The 15,901-nt window shown below is 43.3% G+C and overlaps 1 protein-coding gene across 1 annotated transcript; it reads left to right on the top strand.

Annotated features, from left to right (window-relative positions):
* The first annotated feature begins 392 nt into the window (after positions 1-392).
* LOC136316679 (odorant-binding protein-like) lies at positions 393-11,862 on the top strand. The gene is made up of 7 exons (XM_066248679.1): positions 393-501; positions 2,280-2,419; positions 5,609-5,679; positions 9,036-9,146; positions 10,085-10,183; positions 10,397-10,445; positions 11,743-11,862. Exons 1-6 carry the CDS (start codon positions 430-432, stop codon positions 10,414-10,416), a joined length of 513 nt encoding a protein of 170 aa, XP_066104776.1. The 5' UTR covers positions 393-429; the 3' UTR covers positions 10,417-10,445; positions 11,743-11,862.
* Positions 11,863-15,901: the final 4,039 nt, after the last annotated feature.

Genomic DNA, 15,901 nt, shown 5'->3' with positions numbered 1-15,901 from the left:
GGGGGGCTCGCATAAGTGCCCCGCCATCACTGTCTGCATGGTGATTATCTTGAAACATCTCCAGTGCACAGCGCAGATGAGGGTTTTCTTCCAAGTCACGGTGCCATGCGAGCAGGTGCACGGTGTCCCAGCCCCGCGGGCTAGATCAATACAGCCCTGGAAGCCCAGGAACACCACGTTCTTTCCAGAAGTACGAGGAACACAGGTCATGTCCTTGAGGTCTGAAAGATCTTCAGGACGCATCGCATCCAAGAGGATGTTTATTTTCCATGTTGCATAAGGCTATGGTACGATGACTGGTAATTGGGCGCCCCGTGGGCCACACCCACGGGCAAATCGTATATAAAGGCCAGACAAGCAGAATCTCACCATCACCATCGGGAGACCCGCTTTGAATCCCTACAGAAGAGAGACCCACAGCACCCCAGCATGAAGACTCTGCTGTTGACTCTCGTTCTTGGTCTGTTGTGCGCTCAACGGCCTGTAACAGGTGTCCCCAAGGTACCTGAGGTTGTGTGTCTGTGTGTGTGTGTGTGTGAGAGAGAGAGCTATTTTAAGTCTTCACCTGTGAATGCCTAGCTAGGTGTCCCAAGCCCTAACCATCTCAATCCTACACAGAATGGCTCTGGTGAGCGGGTCCTTACGCATTTCTGCCGTAATTGACAAGACTCTGCTTAGGCTTTGACTGTGTTTCCTGGACATTGACTGCTTACCTATTTCGACTGTGCTTGTAAAACAGAGTGTGATTTATGTAACCACTGTTGGGTTGGAAGTCTTGCGTTTGATCACAACACAACTTCGGCTATTTCAACAAGACCTTAATTTTCTGTTTCATTGTTACATTGGGTTTTCACATTTTTTAAAAAATTAATTCTGCCTCCTTTTATATTAAAGGAATTTGTATTTATGCAAAAGAGATGAGACATTCTTCATGAATGATATTTGACATAGTTTTTTAAAGAGAAGAACTATAATTTCTTTTTTTTTAAATTTAAATTTAATGGATGACATTGATCAACAAGAGTACAAACAATTTCGGTAAACGTTTCTAATGCATTTAAGGTCTGTTTTAAATTGTTTGCCTGCCACCCAAAGTCAAATCATTATCCTTCAGCGTATATTTGGATCTCTATTCTCCTGTCTCCCACCTCGTTTCTCTGGTAACCACTTCACTTTTATCTGTGTCCATGAGTCTCAGTTTTATGTCCCACCTATGCATAAAATCATATAGTGTTTAGCTTTTAATGATTTACTTACTTCACTCAGGATCATGTTCTCAAGGTCCATCCATGTTGTTGTAAATAATCCGATATCATCATTTCTTATGGCTGAGTAGTATTCCGTAGTGTATGTGTGTGTGTGTGTGTGTGTGTGTGTGTGTGTGTGTATATATATATATATATATATATACCAAAGCTTTTTAATCTGCTCATGCTCTGATGGACACTTGGGCTGTTTCCATGTCTTGGCCACTGTGAACAATGGTGCCATAATCATGGGGCTGCATGTGTTTTTACGTACAAATGTTTCTGAGTTTTGGCGGTATATACCCAGTAGAGGGATTGCTGGGTCATATGGTAGTTCTATTTTCAGTTTTTTGAGGAACCACCATACTTTCTTCTGTAATGGTTGTACTACTTTACATTGCCATCAACAGTGGATGAGGGTTCCTTCTTCTCCACAGCCTCTCCAGCACTTGCTATTACCTGTCTTGTTGATAATAGCTAATCTAACAGGTGTGAGGTGGTATCTCATTGTAGTTTTGATTTGCATTTCTCTAAGAGCTAGCAAAGATGAGCATCTTGTCATATATCTGTTGGCCATTTGTACGTCCTCTTGGGAGAAGTGTCTGTTCCGGCCCTCTCCTCATTTTTTTAATTAGATCGTTTGCTTGTTTTTTTGTTGTTGTTGACCATTGTGAGTTTTTTATATATATTGGATCGTAACCCTTTATTGGAACTGCTGCTTGTAAATATTGTCTCCCACTTGGTTGGCTGCCCTGTTTCACTGTCTCTTTCCTTTGCTGCATACAAGCTTCTTAGTTTGACAGGGTCCCAGTCATTTATCAGAGCCTTTCCTTCCCTGTCCCCATGATGTCCTTTTTATGAAATGTCCTCTGCGCCCACAGTCCTAGTGTTTAGCATGCTTCTGTTCTTCTTCGGGATTTATTGATTCAGATCTTATTTTTTGGCCTTTGATCAATATTAAATGACATTTTGTGTTTGGGGACCACATGGGACTACCAATTCTGCTAAAAAAAACAACACCTTTTTATTTAGATTTCGGGAGACTGGAAGTCACATTCCTTGGCATCCGATAACCCAGACTTAATCGGGGAAGATGGCCCCTTCAGTCAACATATGCATCACATGGAATTTGACGTCGAAAGCGGCTATGTCCTTTTAAGTTATTCTGCCAAGTAAGTAAACATAACGGAAGGTAAAAACACGTAAAAAAAAAAAAACCAAACCCTGGAACTGCGACAGATTGCCCTGTGGACAGGGGAATGTCAGCATTTTATTCAGAACTTGATCTTCTGATTTGTGAGCTTCAAAAGTCTTTGAAATTGTCACCACACCTCCCTAAGGCAGTTGACAGGAGGGCCTGGAGCAAGTTCTTAAAGAATAATCAGTCACAGAAGCTCTGTCAGGAAGCACCTCATTGGTAAAGATGAGTACACACGCCACCGTAAGGGTCTAGAGCAGTGGTCCCCAACCTTTTCTGGGCCTCGGACCGGTTTAATGTCAGAAAATATTTTCACGGACCGGCCTATAGGGTGGGATGAATAAATGTATCACGTGACCGAGACAAGCGTCAAGAGTGAGTCTTAGACGGATGTAACAGAGGGACTCTGGTTATTTTTTTAAAAATAAAACATCGTTCAGAGTGAAATATAAATAAAATGGAAATAATGTAAGTTATTTATTCTTTCTCTGCGGACCGGTACCAAATGGCCTACAGACTGGTACCGGTCCGCAGCCCAGGGGTTGGGGACCACTGATGTAGAGCGCTCACACCCCACAGATTCTGAGCGAGAGCCTAGACAGCTCACATCAAACTTGGCAAATCAAGGTCCACGTGGATGCAAACTTGGCTCCGGAAGCCTGTTTGCAGGTGGATCCTGCTGTCATCTTCATTCTGAAAAACATCCACCGATTTCTGATACACAAGTAAACTAATCAACACCTTCCTGGCTTCGCATAATAAATAGCAAATGTCCATTTACAGCATTGCCAGTGTGCTGCTAAGAACTTGAACTTAGAAGAATGAACTTTCCTTACTAGTGTTTGTCTAAAGAGCATTAATTAGGCAGATAGGCAGGCCAGGAGAAAATACGGTGTGAAATTATATAAAAATGCCATACGAGACGAAAAGAAACTGCCCGAGAGTGGGAGATGAAGGCAGTGCTGTTCATCTGTCAGGGTCACAGGGAACACAAGATGTTGGGTGCCTTGGAAGGCAGAATGGGAGCGTCAGAGAAAGGTCTATAGCAGGGGTCGGCAACCTATGGCTCACGAGCCAGATGTGGCTCTTTGGATGGCTGCATCTGGCTCGCAGACCAAACTTTAATAAAAAAATAATAATAACGTTAAAAATAGAAAACATTCTCATGGATCACATTCCATTCATTTCCTACCGCTCATGTTCCTAGTTGCTGGTGTCTGGAGCCAATCACAGCTGTCCTCCGGGAGAACACCAAATAGTTATTGGATAAGCGTCAGGTATACGGGTCGTTGTATGGCTCTCACGGAATGACATTTTAAAATATGTGGCATTCATGGCTCTCTCAGCCAAAAAGGTTCCCGACCCCTGGTGTAGAGGAAGTAAAAAATATTGGCAGAGCCAAAGCTGTCGACCCCTGTGATCAAATGCGTTCAGAAGACAGTGAACACTTGTGGGAACTACACACAGGTGGTGTGGATTTCACAGGTAGGCAGAGAATGAGGAGAGAGAATTGCAGTCAGCTCTGAGGAACCGTGCAGGTCAAAAGATGGGCTTTCACTTTCCCCACACGGATGGGTAGCTACCAAACCATGCAGAACAGGAGGGTGCCCCTGTCCAATTCTGCTTTTCTCGGAATCATGACATGTTACCAAGAAACAAGGATGTGTGCGGAGGACCCAGGTTCGATTCCCGGCCAGGGCACACAGGAGAAGTGTCCATTTGCTTCTCCACCCCTCCTCCGCGCTTTCCTCTCTGTCTCTCTCTTCCCCTCCCGCAGCCAAGGCTCCATTGGAGCAGAGATGGCCCGGGCGCTGGGGATGGCTCTGTGGCCTCTGCCTCAGGCGCTAGAGTGGCTCTGGTCGCAATATGGCGATGCCCAGGATGGGCAGAGCATCGCCCCCTGGTGGGCAGAGCGTAGCCCCTGATGGGCGTGCCGGGTGGATCCCGGTCGGGCGCATGCGGGAGTCTGTCTGACTGTCTCTCCCTGTTTCCAGCTTCATAAAAATGAAAAAAAAAAAAAAAAAAAAAAAAGAAACAAGGATGTGATGCTCAGTTTTTATTCTTCATTATCAACTTCTGTAGTAGATCGATAAAAGTACTCATATTTTAAATCAGAAATATTTAGAAAGTACAGCCTTCTCTGTCTCTCCTTATCACACACAATGGAATTCTAGTGTAAATAGAGTCATAGCTGCTATCACATATGTTCATGATTTTACCAAGAAAAAAAAATCAAGTATTTCCACATCATCTTTTAAGTGTTAGCAAAAGACCCCTGGGATAAAGATATGAATCAGAAAAAATATATATCAGGCAAAGAAATACAGAATTTCCAAAAGCATCAAGTTGTGTTCCAAGATATCTTCCCCATAAGATTAAAATACCAACTTGCATTATTGCTGGAAATGACATTCTGAAGATTTATGTTTTAGAGTTCTTCAAATCCAGATATCACTGCGGGAAGAAGTAGTGATAGCTTAAGATTAAAAATTTAAAAAATCCCAGAATTTTCAGAAGGCGTAAGTGGAATTCACTGGGTTCTGAGCGTGGTCTGCTTGTGAGAGGCTGTCAGTCTGCGGTAGGACTCTCAGAGTCATTAGGTACACAAGGACCTTTCTGCCACTTGGCTGGTATTTCATCCTGGGCAATATACTCCTTCTCTTCTCAGTCACAATGACAGGAGTCACGAGAGTGTTATCTGATACAGGCTTGTGTGAAAAAGAAACAGTCACACCCTAATTACATAGAAAATGTGTGTTATTCTAAACCAGGGGTAGTCAACCTTTTTATACCTACTGCTCACACTTTTGTATCTTTGTTAGTAGTAACATTTTCTTACCGCCCACCAGTTCCATAGCCATGGTGATTTATAAAGTAGGGAAGTCACTTTACTTTATACAATTTATAAAGCAGAGTGACAGCCAGTGAAAGCATATAATCATAATGTCTTACCAAGTACTTTAAGTCGAATTTTGGCTAAGTTTGGCAGACTCAATCTTTATAAAACAACTTACTCTAGTTAAATCTATCTTTTGATTTATACTTTGGTTGCTCCGCTACCGCCCACCATGAGAGCTAGAACACCCACTAGTGGGCGGTTGGGACCGGGTTGATCACCACTGATCTAAATCACCCCACACGACGCTGTTTTTCTGAATTCCAGGAATGGAGGAGAATGCTTAAGGATGTCCGCCTTCGGGAAAGCCGTTGAGGACGATGTCTACCAGATCGACTGTAAGTGCTGGCCTCTCCCTGGGTCAAGGGTTTCGGGGCTGACAACTCGCTCTCCAGTTCTGCTAAGAACTCCGTATTTCTGAATTCCATATATATCCACTAAAGAACTGCACCGTTTCACGAGACCCACACGAAAGCTTAGAAGAGGTCACTACAAAGGCCCGTTTACATTCTCACTATTACTCAGCAGAAAAGAGGACATGCAGAGAATTTTATCTCATAAAATGTCAGGCTTCTGAAAATGTTTTCTCCTCATTCAAAAAGGACCTTAGGAAGTCAAGTCTAATGGGTCCATTGCCACTTTACATGTTCACAGCATTTTCAATTAAATATACTTGAAGGTCCATCCATGTTATTATAAATGATCCGATGTCATCATTTCTTATGGCTAAGTAGTATTCCATAGTATATATGTACCAGAGCTTTTTAATCCACTCGTCCTCTGACGGACACTTGGGCTGTTTCCAGATCTTCGCTATTGTGAACAATGCTGCTCTAAACATGGGGGTGCATTTCTCCTTCTGGAACCGTTCTATGGTGTCCTTGGGTTATATTCCTAAAAGTGGGATGGCTGGGTCAAAAGGCAGTTCGATTTTCAATTTTTTGAGGAATCTCCATACTGTTTTCCACAGTGGCTGCACCAGTCTGCATTCCCACCAGCAGTGTAGGAGGGTTCCCTTTTGTCCACATCCTCGCCAGCACTTATTCTGTGTTGTTTTGTTGATGAGCGCCATTCTGACTGGTGTGAGGTGATATCTCATTGTGGTTTTAATTTGCATTTCTCTAATGATTAGTGATGTTGAGCATTTTTTCATATGCCTATTGGCCATCTGTATGTCCTCTTTGGAGAAGTGTCTATTCATTTCTTTTGCCCATTTTTTGATTGGATTGTTTGTCTTTCTGGTGTTGAGATTTACAAGTTCTTTATAAATTTTGGTTATTAACCTTTTATCAGACGTACTATCAAATATATTCTCCCATTGTATACTTTGTCCTTTTATTCTGTTCTTATTGTCTTTGGCTGTGCAAAAGCTTTTTAGTTTGTTATATTCCATTTGTTTATCCTGTATTTTATTTTCCTTGCCCGTGGAGGTGAATCAGCGAATATATCACTGCGAGAGATGTCGGAGAGCTTACTGCGTATGTTTTCGTCTAAGATCCTTATAGTTTCATGCCTTACATTTAAGTCTTTTATCCATTTTGAGTTTATTTTTGTGAATGGTGTAAGCTGGTGATCTAGTTTCATTTTTTTGCAGGTTGCTGTCCAATTTTCCCAACACCATTTGTTAAAAAGGCTGTCTTTACTCAATTGTATGTCCTTACCTCCTTTGTCAAATATCATTTGTCCATAGAGCTGTGGGTTTATTTCTGGGTTCTCCGTTGTGTTCCATTGATCTATGTACCTGTTCTTATGCCAGTGCCAGATTGTTTTGAGTACAACGGCCTTGTAGTATAGCTTGATATCAGGAAGTGTGATACCTCCCTCTTTATTCTTTTTTAAGATTGCTGAGGCTATTTGTGTTCTCTTTTGGTTCCATATAAATTTTTGGAATATGTGATCTATATCTTTAAAGTATGTCATTGGTATTTTAATTGGTATTGCACTTAATGCATAAATTGCTTTGGGTAATATAGACATTTTAATGATGTTTATTCTTCCTAACCATGAGCCGGGAATATGCTTCCACTTGTATGTATCTTCCTTGATTTCTTTTATGAATGTTTTATAATTTTCTGAGTACAAGTCTTTAGTCTCCTTGGTTGAATGTTATCCTAGGTACTTTATATTTTTGGTTGTAATAGTGAAGGGGATTGTTTCCTTAATTTCTCTTTCTGACTGTTCATTGTTAGTGTATAAAAATGCCTCTGATTTCTGAGAATTAATTTTATATCCTGACACCTTGCTGAATTAATTTATCAGGTCCAGTAGTTTTTTGACTGAGACTTTAGGATTTTCTATATACAATATCATATCATCTGCAAATAAGGATAGCTTTAATTCTTCTTTTCCAACTTGAATGCCTTTTATTTCTTCTTCTTGTCTGATTGCTGTGGCTAGGACTTCCAGAACTATGTTGAATAAGAGTGGTGAAAGGGGGCACCCCTGCCTTGTTCCTGATCTTAAGGGAATTGCTTTTAACTTTTGCCCATTGAGTATGATGTTGGCTGTCGTTTTATCATAGATGGCTTTTATCATGTTGAGGTATGTTCCTCGTATTCTCACTTTGCTGAAAGTTTTGATCATGAATGGGTGCTGGATTTTTTCAAATGCTTTTCCTGCATCTTTTGAAATTAAAATAAATAAATAAATAAATAAATAAACAAACATAAATAAAAAAAACTTTAAGTAAAAACACCATATCTAATCACTTGGAACATGATGTGATAATTAGTATTGTTATTAAAGAATTTGGAAAGACAAAAATAAAATAAAATAATATTTCCAATAAACTCTGGTTAAGAATTAAAAAAAGAAAAAAAAAGAAACTTTTTTGTTCCTACCGATGGAGATGCGGGTTAAGACCTTTATCTCTAAGGTATTTTAATGGCTTTAAGCCATGTTCCCAATTGATTCTGAATGGCCTAATGACACTCAGGATGTATCCACTCTGATGCAATGTTGCAAAGGGTAAACTCTTTTTCCTGACAGAGAAAAATTCATTCCATTGTTGGCCTAAGGGAAATGCAATAAAATGGTAAACTGTTATTTCACAACATGCCAGATAGCAACAGACTCCCCTTGTTTGAGGAACATGCTGGTTTCCTGAGAACATATGGTCTAAAAAGGATCTTAACAAGACTGGAAAATGTATAATATTTTACTGTATGAGGAGGTAGCGGTGGAGAAGTTGGGTCCCATCTTTCTCCGTTGTCAAAATCAATTTTGACATCCACTGAACAGTAGTATAAAAATAAACATAGGGTCAGGCGGTGATGCAGTGGATAGAATGTTGGACTGGGATGCGGAGGACCAAGGTAGAAGACCCCAAGGTCTCCAGCTTGAGCGCAGGCTCATCTGGTTTGAGCAAAGCTCATCAGCTTGAGCCCAAGGTCACAGGCTTGAGCAAGGGGTGACTTGGTCTGCTGAACACCCCCCGGTCAAGACACATATGAGAAAGCAATCAATGAACAACTAATGTGTCTCAATGAAAAACTGATGATTGATGCGTCTCATCTCTGTTCGTTCCTGTCTGTCTGTCCCTATTTGTCCTTCTCTCTGACTCTCTCTCTTTGTCTCTGTAAAAAAAAGGAGAGAAAGAAACATAGGAATGACAGTTACCAATATGTTCCATCGGCCGTGATAAAGCCACCCTCCCACAATCTGATTACAGCAACGCTGTCTTTCTGTCACACAGATTATGGGACAAATCGTTTGAAGTTTGTTGAAGTGTCAGATGACTACATGCTGGTGACCATCACCAATGAGCGCGCTGGTAACAAGGTCTCCCAGTTAACGGCAATCGATGGTATGTATGTATTACAGCGTATTATTATCTCGGCTGTCAATATTTATAGTCACACAATCCCCACCCTCGGAAGTACTCACACCACGTCGTAGTTCTCTGGGGTCCCTGACGGAGGGACCTCAGAATCTAATGACAAAGACAGCTGAACAAAAGAGCTTAGTGGAGGTGGGGACCAGCCATGATGCCTTTGATCATAGTTCTATTTTCTTGAACTTCTTCTTTTATTTTAGTTTCAGCAGAACTAATTTCTTCAACAGGCCAACTCATGTAAGCCATAGTTTTATACCAGGGGACTCAAATTTCTCCATGTGAAACAGTTCTTCAGATACATTCTCTGCCTCAGAGGGTGCTTTTCAAGTAAAACTGCATCGTGGTTAAGGCTTCTGACATGCAGTCCTCTTGAAGATGGACCATTTCCACCACACACAGGGTCTGTGGGGGGTGTACTTTTCCCATCGTGAGAACAGCATCTGCTTAAAAAAACAAAAACAAAGTAAGGGCAGAGGACGTCTAATAAGAGACCATGTGGCCTCCTGTAGACAGTGTGTCAGGGCTGGTTCTCTGGGAGCCGATGGCATGTGTCCTGTGCACTTGGGTCCAGAAACAGGGATACAAGTCAGACAGACACAGGCTGTAGGAGCGAGCATAAAGATTCTAGATGGAGGGACCCCAAAATTCCTGGCTTGCCTGCTCTTCTCTGGAATCCAGCTAGTGACGGGGGGGGGGGGGCGCATGCTAAGTTGACCTGGGTTTGATGTCATAGACTGGCTGACATTAGACAGCGGACGTGGGAATGGATTAAGTTGACCTCTTTGAATGTCTTATCTGGTGCGATGTAAAGACACGCTCTCCGTTGACTTTTCTCACTGGTGGATTCAGAACATCTTCAGGGTCCTCATGCGCGCGTGTCTTCCTTCTGTGCGGTGATTTTTTTTCAGTCAGAGGAAACACTGTTGATGAGAAAGCTTTGGAAAAGTTCAAGGAGCTGACCAGAGAACAGAACATTCCGGAAGAAAATATTATTAATATTTTCACAGGTGAGGTGACCTTCTTTTTTCCTTTCTGAATGGGTCACTCCAGTGGTGTGGAACTATTCTAATCAGAAAATAGAGGGATTTATTTTAAATTTCCTGTTCTAGGAATTATCTTCATAAAATATTTTAAGTTGTTTTTTTTTTACATCCTTAGAAATATTTGACAGACACTGACCAGCTATTCTTCCTTTGCATTTCTCTCTGTTCTGTCTATAGAGGACTGTCCTGTCGTGTAGCGGAAGCAGAGACTGCAGACTCACCCGCTGTAAGTATAAATGGCCCATGACCCGAGTCTTCCCACAGGCACGCCTCTGTTTCTAAGTCACTATTTGTGCCCCAGCCAGAAAACTCTTGTCATGACATGATCTTTCTTTTCCTGTTGTATTGGGTGCTTCTGCTACGTCTGAGCTCTCGTGAACGGCACATAGCGCGAGCTAACAATGCAGGTAGAAGGGAGGCGATGAGGAATTCTCAGGGAGACTATCTTGAGGCAGAAGCAGGAATCGGCACTGGTGGGTGGTGTAACCCAACAAGAGATAATGCTTCCGTCATTATTCAAGCCAACGCTTGTCCAGCTACATGAGCACCACATGGAAAACAGGACGGATGAGGACTTTTCTCAGAGACAAAGACTCTTTTTACATCATCAAGGCAGGAACATGGGAGACCTTCGGACCACTCCGTCTGACACATGGCTTACCACTTACATCCCCTGTCAGAGGCTTATTTGATGAGAGTGTGATAGCTCAACATCCTAAAGGGATTTATTTTCATAAATTACGTGAGTCCAGGAAAATGCGTGGCTGTTTTTTTCTATTGAGAAACGCAAACGATGGCCCTGGCTGGTGGGCTCACTGGTAGAGTGTTGACCCAGCAGGTGGGGGTCGCAAGGTCGAGTCCTGGTCAGGCCTGCCAGGAGAGATGGCCATCTGCTTCTCCACCCCTTCCCCTTGTCTCCCTTCCCCTCCTGCAGCCATGACTCCATCAGATTGAGCGCCCGGCCCCAGGGGCTGAGGAAGGCTCAGTGCCGCCTCCACTTCAGGCACTAAAAGGAGCTCGGTTGTGATCCTGGCCACACAAGGGCAGAGCATCTGTTCCAGAAGGGGGTGACTTAGGTGAATCCCAGTTGGGGTGCATGCAGGAATCTCTCTGTCTCCCCTCTTCTCATTTGGAAAAGAAGAAAAGAAATAGAAAGAGGAGAAGGATGCAAATAATGTGAGATTCCGTAATGACTAAAATCGTTTGAAGGCACGGAAACTGTAGGAATTAGAGGACAAGGGTGCATGCTCTCCGAGGACCTGTCAGCGTATTTGCAGGGTCACGGCCACGGACATGAGACTGGCGATCAGGAAGCTCCCGGAAGGCGTCCTCATCCGCAGCATTCCCGCCTCGCGTCCATCCCTACGTCACAGAGATGGAGGGGACGAGGTTCCAGGTGGAATGTCCCCGCGGGGTTAACTGACAGGACCTCGCACATGTGACACGCTGGCACCTGGTGCTCACCCATCTCGGGCTGTCATACACTCAACCCAGCTAACGTGTTTGTCCTTTCCTCTCCACAGACTACGTCATGAGAACCAGACACGGCTTCCCCAGAGACCCCGAATGAACAGCAGGAAGGATACATCGCTTACAGCCGATCAACGTCATCTTTCTCTCCTCTCTCATATACCCTTATGTCCTCTTTCCGGTCACCATTCCAGTTGTGTGTGGCCTGACTACATTTCTGCTTAAATAAATTGATTAATTAGGTGCACTGCACATGCGTGTGTCCGTGGAAAGTTGCTTGATTTCAATGCACTCAAATACCCACTTTGAACACTAGTATCTAAGAAGACGTGCCCTCTGTCAGATCAGAGTTAGTTACGAGGCACTCTAGATGAGGACCAAACACTCATGAGGTCTCAGACGGGTCCAAGTGAGAAGGAGAAGCCGTGAAATAGCTTGGGCAGTGGAAAGGCCTATGGACATCTTTGGTGTCATAGGATGAGGCCGGTGGTCAAGAAAAACATCTCCAGGAAGCCTCTCCCTTACTCATGTCGGGGACACAGCAGCCGTGCGCCTCTCTGAGATCCGTGCAGAGATCGCGTAGGATGCCACGCACTGTGGTGTGGGGACATCATTGCTCTCCCAGTTTCGTCACCCATGAAGTTCTGGGGAATGACTGATATTTTTGTGGCAGAGGATATAATCACATCCGGGCATCAGCTAAGGATTAAACAACCCAAAAGATCACAGGGTCAACTTAGTTCTGTGTGTGTGTGTGTGTGTGTGTGTGTGTGTGTGTGTGTGTGTGTGATAGAGACAGAGAGAGTCATAGAGAGGGACAGATAGGGACAGACAGACAGGAATGGAGAGAGATGAGAAGCATCAATTCTCTGTTGGTTCTCCTTAGTTGTTCATTAATTGATTTCTCATATGTCCCTTGACTGAGGGACTATAGCAGACCGAGTGACCCCTTGCTCGAGCCAGCGACCTTGGGTCCAACCTGGTGAGCTTTGCTCAAACCAGATGAGTCCGCAATTAAGCTGGCTACCTCAGGGTCTCGAACCTGGGTCCTCCGCATCCCAGTCCCACGCTCTATCCACTGCACCACTGCGTGGTCAGGGGAGTCAAGTGAGTTCTTAAAGAAATGACACCATTAATAATTCCATTAGAGACATGAAGGAATGCAGTACATAGACACTAATGATGCTGTGTTTTTCATCTTGGTACAAAACGCAGTTGAATTTCTTATAAAAACTGAAAAGAGTAGTCATTCTGGGGCTAGAACTCCAACCAGTTTCCCGTGATCTCAGGTCTTTATCAGCTAACACATCAAGCACTCTGGATCCAGAACTTAGGCTCATGTTTGGGACAAGCTCATAGTTCTGGTCCCTGCCTTGGGAAAATAAATTAGTCTGAAGCAATTTAAGAGAATAATGTTTTAGGTACTAATATAGGCATACCCTCCTGATAAGATACAATTTGCAAATCCAAAGACAGAAATGATGAATTCTATACGGCTTTACCTTGGAACAATGGAGATGTCATTGGCAAAGTCTGAATTCTCTGCCTTACATAAAGGCGTGCATCCATTGGGCTTCAGGAGTTTTCCATGAGAGTCATTTGGAAATGCTGGATTGGCTGGGTGGACAGACACATTAGCAAAAATATAGAGAGTGAGCCCAATGAATCTAACCTCAGTCTCATGGGAATGGTGAAAGGTGAAACATGACATAGAGAAGATAAAACACTGGGAAGTATTCTATATGCACATATATACACAGAAATATATCTGTTATTATGGACCTAGAGATACATAGATAAACAGGTAGGTAATCTGGTGAATAAATTTATGGGTGGATTGATGGATGGATGGATGATGAATGGATGTATGTAGAGATGAGACATACATAGATAGATACATAGATAGATACATAGATAGATAGTTAGATAAACAGAAATGAAACAATATAAACATGTCTGAATGAGTGTGGCCAGTATTTGTAAGGAAGAAAGGGTTACAACCAGCACAAGTGTTTCTGAAATGAAGAAAATGTTTGGAGAAAACTATAAACAAAGTCAGTGCAACCAACTGAACACTTTTGATGCAATGAACAAAGATTTTGAAATCTGTTAACAAATATTTTATAACACCAGATGAAGCAAAAACTTTCAATAGCCCTTTCCTGTTGAAGAAATGGACCTTATTGTCATGAATTTTTTCATAAAAATAAATTAATATACAGAAGATCTCACTAGTGAATCTATTCAAACCTGCAAAGGAGAGGAAGCCTTGGACTTAAAAAAAAAAAAAAAGCATGAAGATATGGTCAGAAAAACTGCTCCTAATGCTCGACCCCCACGGGGCCCTGGTGGAAGACCCGCTCGGAGGTTGTGAGATAGGATAACAGTGTGGGGGTGGAGGGTAGCGTCCATGCCGGCCAGGCTCTCGTCTCCCTGGCCACACAGCACGAGGGTCACAGATACTGACCCAGGGGCCCTGATAAAGGGTGGGGAAAAGTGTAAGTTAGAAGAATGGCACTGTGTTAGCCGCTCCGCTCTGTCTGGTCCTCCCTGTCATGACTTTGGCATCCTGCAACAAACCCAGACCCCCTATCCTGTATCGTGACACATTTTACTACATTTTCTCGTTCTCTGTTTCCCTGCTAATGGCAACAGAAGACCTGTGGACTGGTGCCTCTGTGGGCCGTGTGTTTCTTGGCTATAGACTGGAATGAAAATCTTCCCTGCCCTAGAGCTCCACTGTGGGCACAGCCAGCGCTTGGCATGAGCAATTGGGATAATTCTCGTTACTGTGCAGCCCGCAGGGGGTACGTGCCTGCAGAGCTCTCTGACGTATTCTCTCCTAGTTCACTTTAAAAATCTGAAGCTCCCACATACCCCAAAGACTCTCTAAGTGACAAGAACTGCAGTCCCTCCCACAGGGACAATCCGCAGGAAACGGAAGACAGCTCACCCTCAGGTTGCCACACCCTGTCCGAACTAGAAGACGCACCTGCTCTCCTCAGCATCCTGCCCCACGACAGATGAAAGGGGTCCTTTTTATAGATAAGACCAATGAAGAGCCTCGTGGGCGCTATGAAAACATTCCGGGAAGAATCCCTGCCCATTCCCTGGACAAGCCCACCTGGGACATGCGTAATGGGAAGGGAAGCTTCCGAGACATAAAAAAATAAAAAAGGAGCATATAGAAATCTCTGCAAAAAAAAAAAAAAAGAAATGCTTAAAAAAAATCCTGGCTGTTAAACCATTCCACAGAAAGCAAATAAACATGTCAGTGAATTTTTAGAAACGATAGCTGAGGGCCAAGCCTAAGCAGACGGATGCAGAACCCATTATTATGACATCCTTTGGGGAAAAGTGTCTCAGATATTAGAAGAAAAAAAGACACAATGTTTCCTTTGGCTGTTTGGAACGAACCTTGTCCAGCTGCAGTGACATAGGCGTGAAAATCGACCGTGCCCAGAAAAGAAGGAAATTCAAGCAGGTCACGGTGTTCTTGCAGAAAGCGTAGAGACCCCGGAAGGGGCAGGAAACAGGAGAAAATGGGAAAAACCACTAGGTGCCCATTAGTGTGCTTCTTGCAAAGAAAAAGGATGCTGGAGAAATAACTGACCAGAACATAATATATGTGTGTGTGTGTATTATATATGTACATATGTGTGTTTATATATGTATACGTGTGTCCGTAAAGTCATGGTGCACTTTTGACCGGTCACAGGAAAGCAACAAATGACAATAGAAATGTGGAATCTGCACCAAATAAAAGGAGAATCCTCCCAGTTTCTGTAGGATGATGTGGCAGCAAGTGCACGTGCACAGATGATGATGTCACACCGTGTATACAGCGGAGCAGCCCACGGCCATGCCGGTGGAGATGTGGACGGTACAGAGGAAAGTTCAGTGTGTTCTGTGGCTCGCTCAATTCTAATCAATCCGTGACAAAGTGCAACGTGAATATCGGCGCATTTATAACGAAGCGCCACCACATAGGAATCACATGACTCGGTGGGATAAGCAGTTGAAGGAAACCAGCAGTTTGGTGGAGAAACCCCGTTCTGGTAGGCCATCCGTCAGTGACGAGTCTGTAGCGGTTATACGGGATAGCTACCTAAGAGCCCTAAAAAGTCTGTGCGTGAGCCCACATCAAACTGCACTGAATAGGTATGAAACTGGGAGAGTTTTCCTTTGATTTGGTGTAGATTTCACATTTCT

This window comes from Saccopteryx bilineata, chromosome X (genome assembly GCF_036850765.1).
Source record: "Saccopteryx bilineata isolate mSacBil1 chromosome X, mSacBil1_pri_phased_curated, whole genome shotgun sequence".
NCBI lineage: Eukaryota > Metazoa > Chordata > Mammalia > Chiroptera > Emballonuridae > Saccopteryx > Saccopteryx bilineata.
The sequence above is the reverse complement of the archived record's forward strand: the minus strand, read 5'-3'. Positions and strand labels throughout refer to the sequence as shown.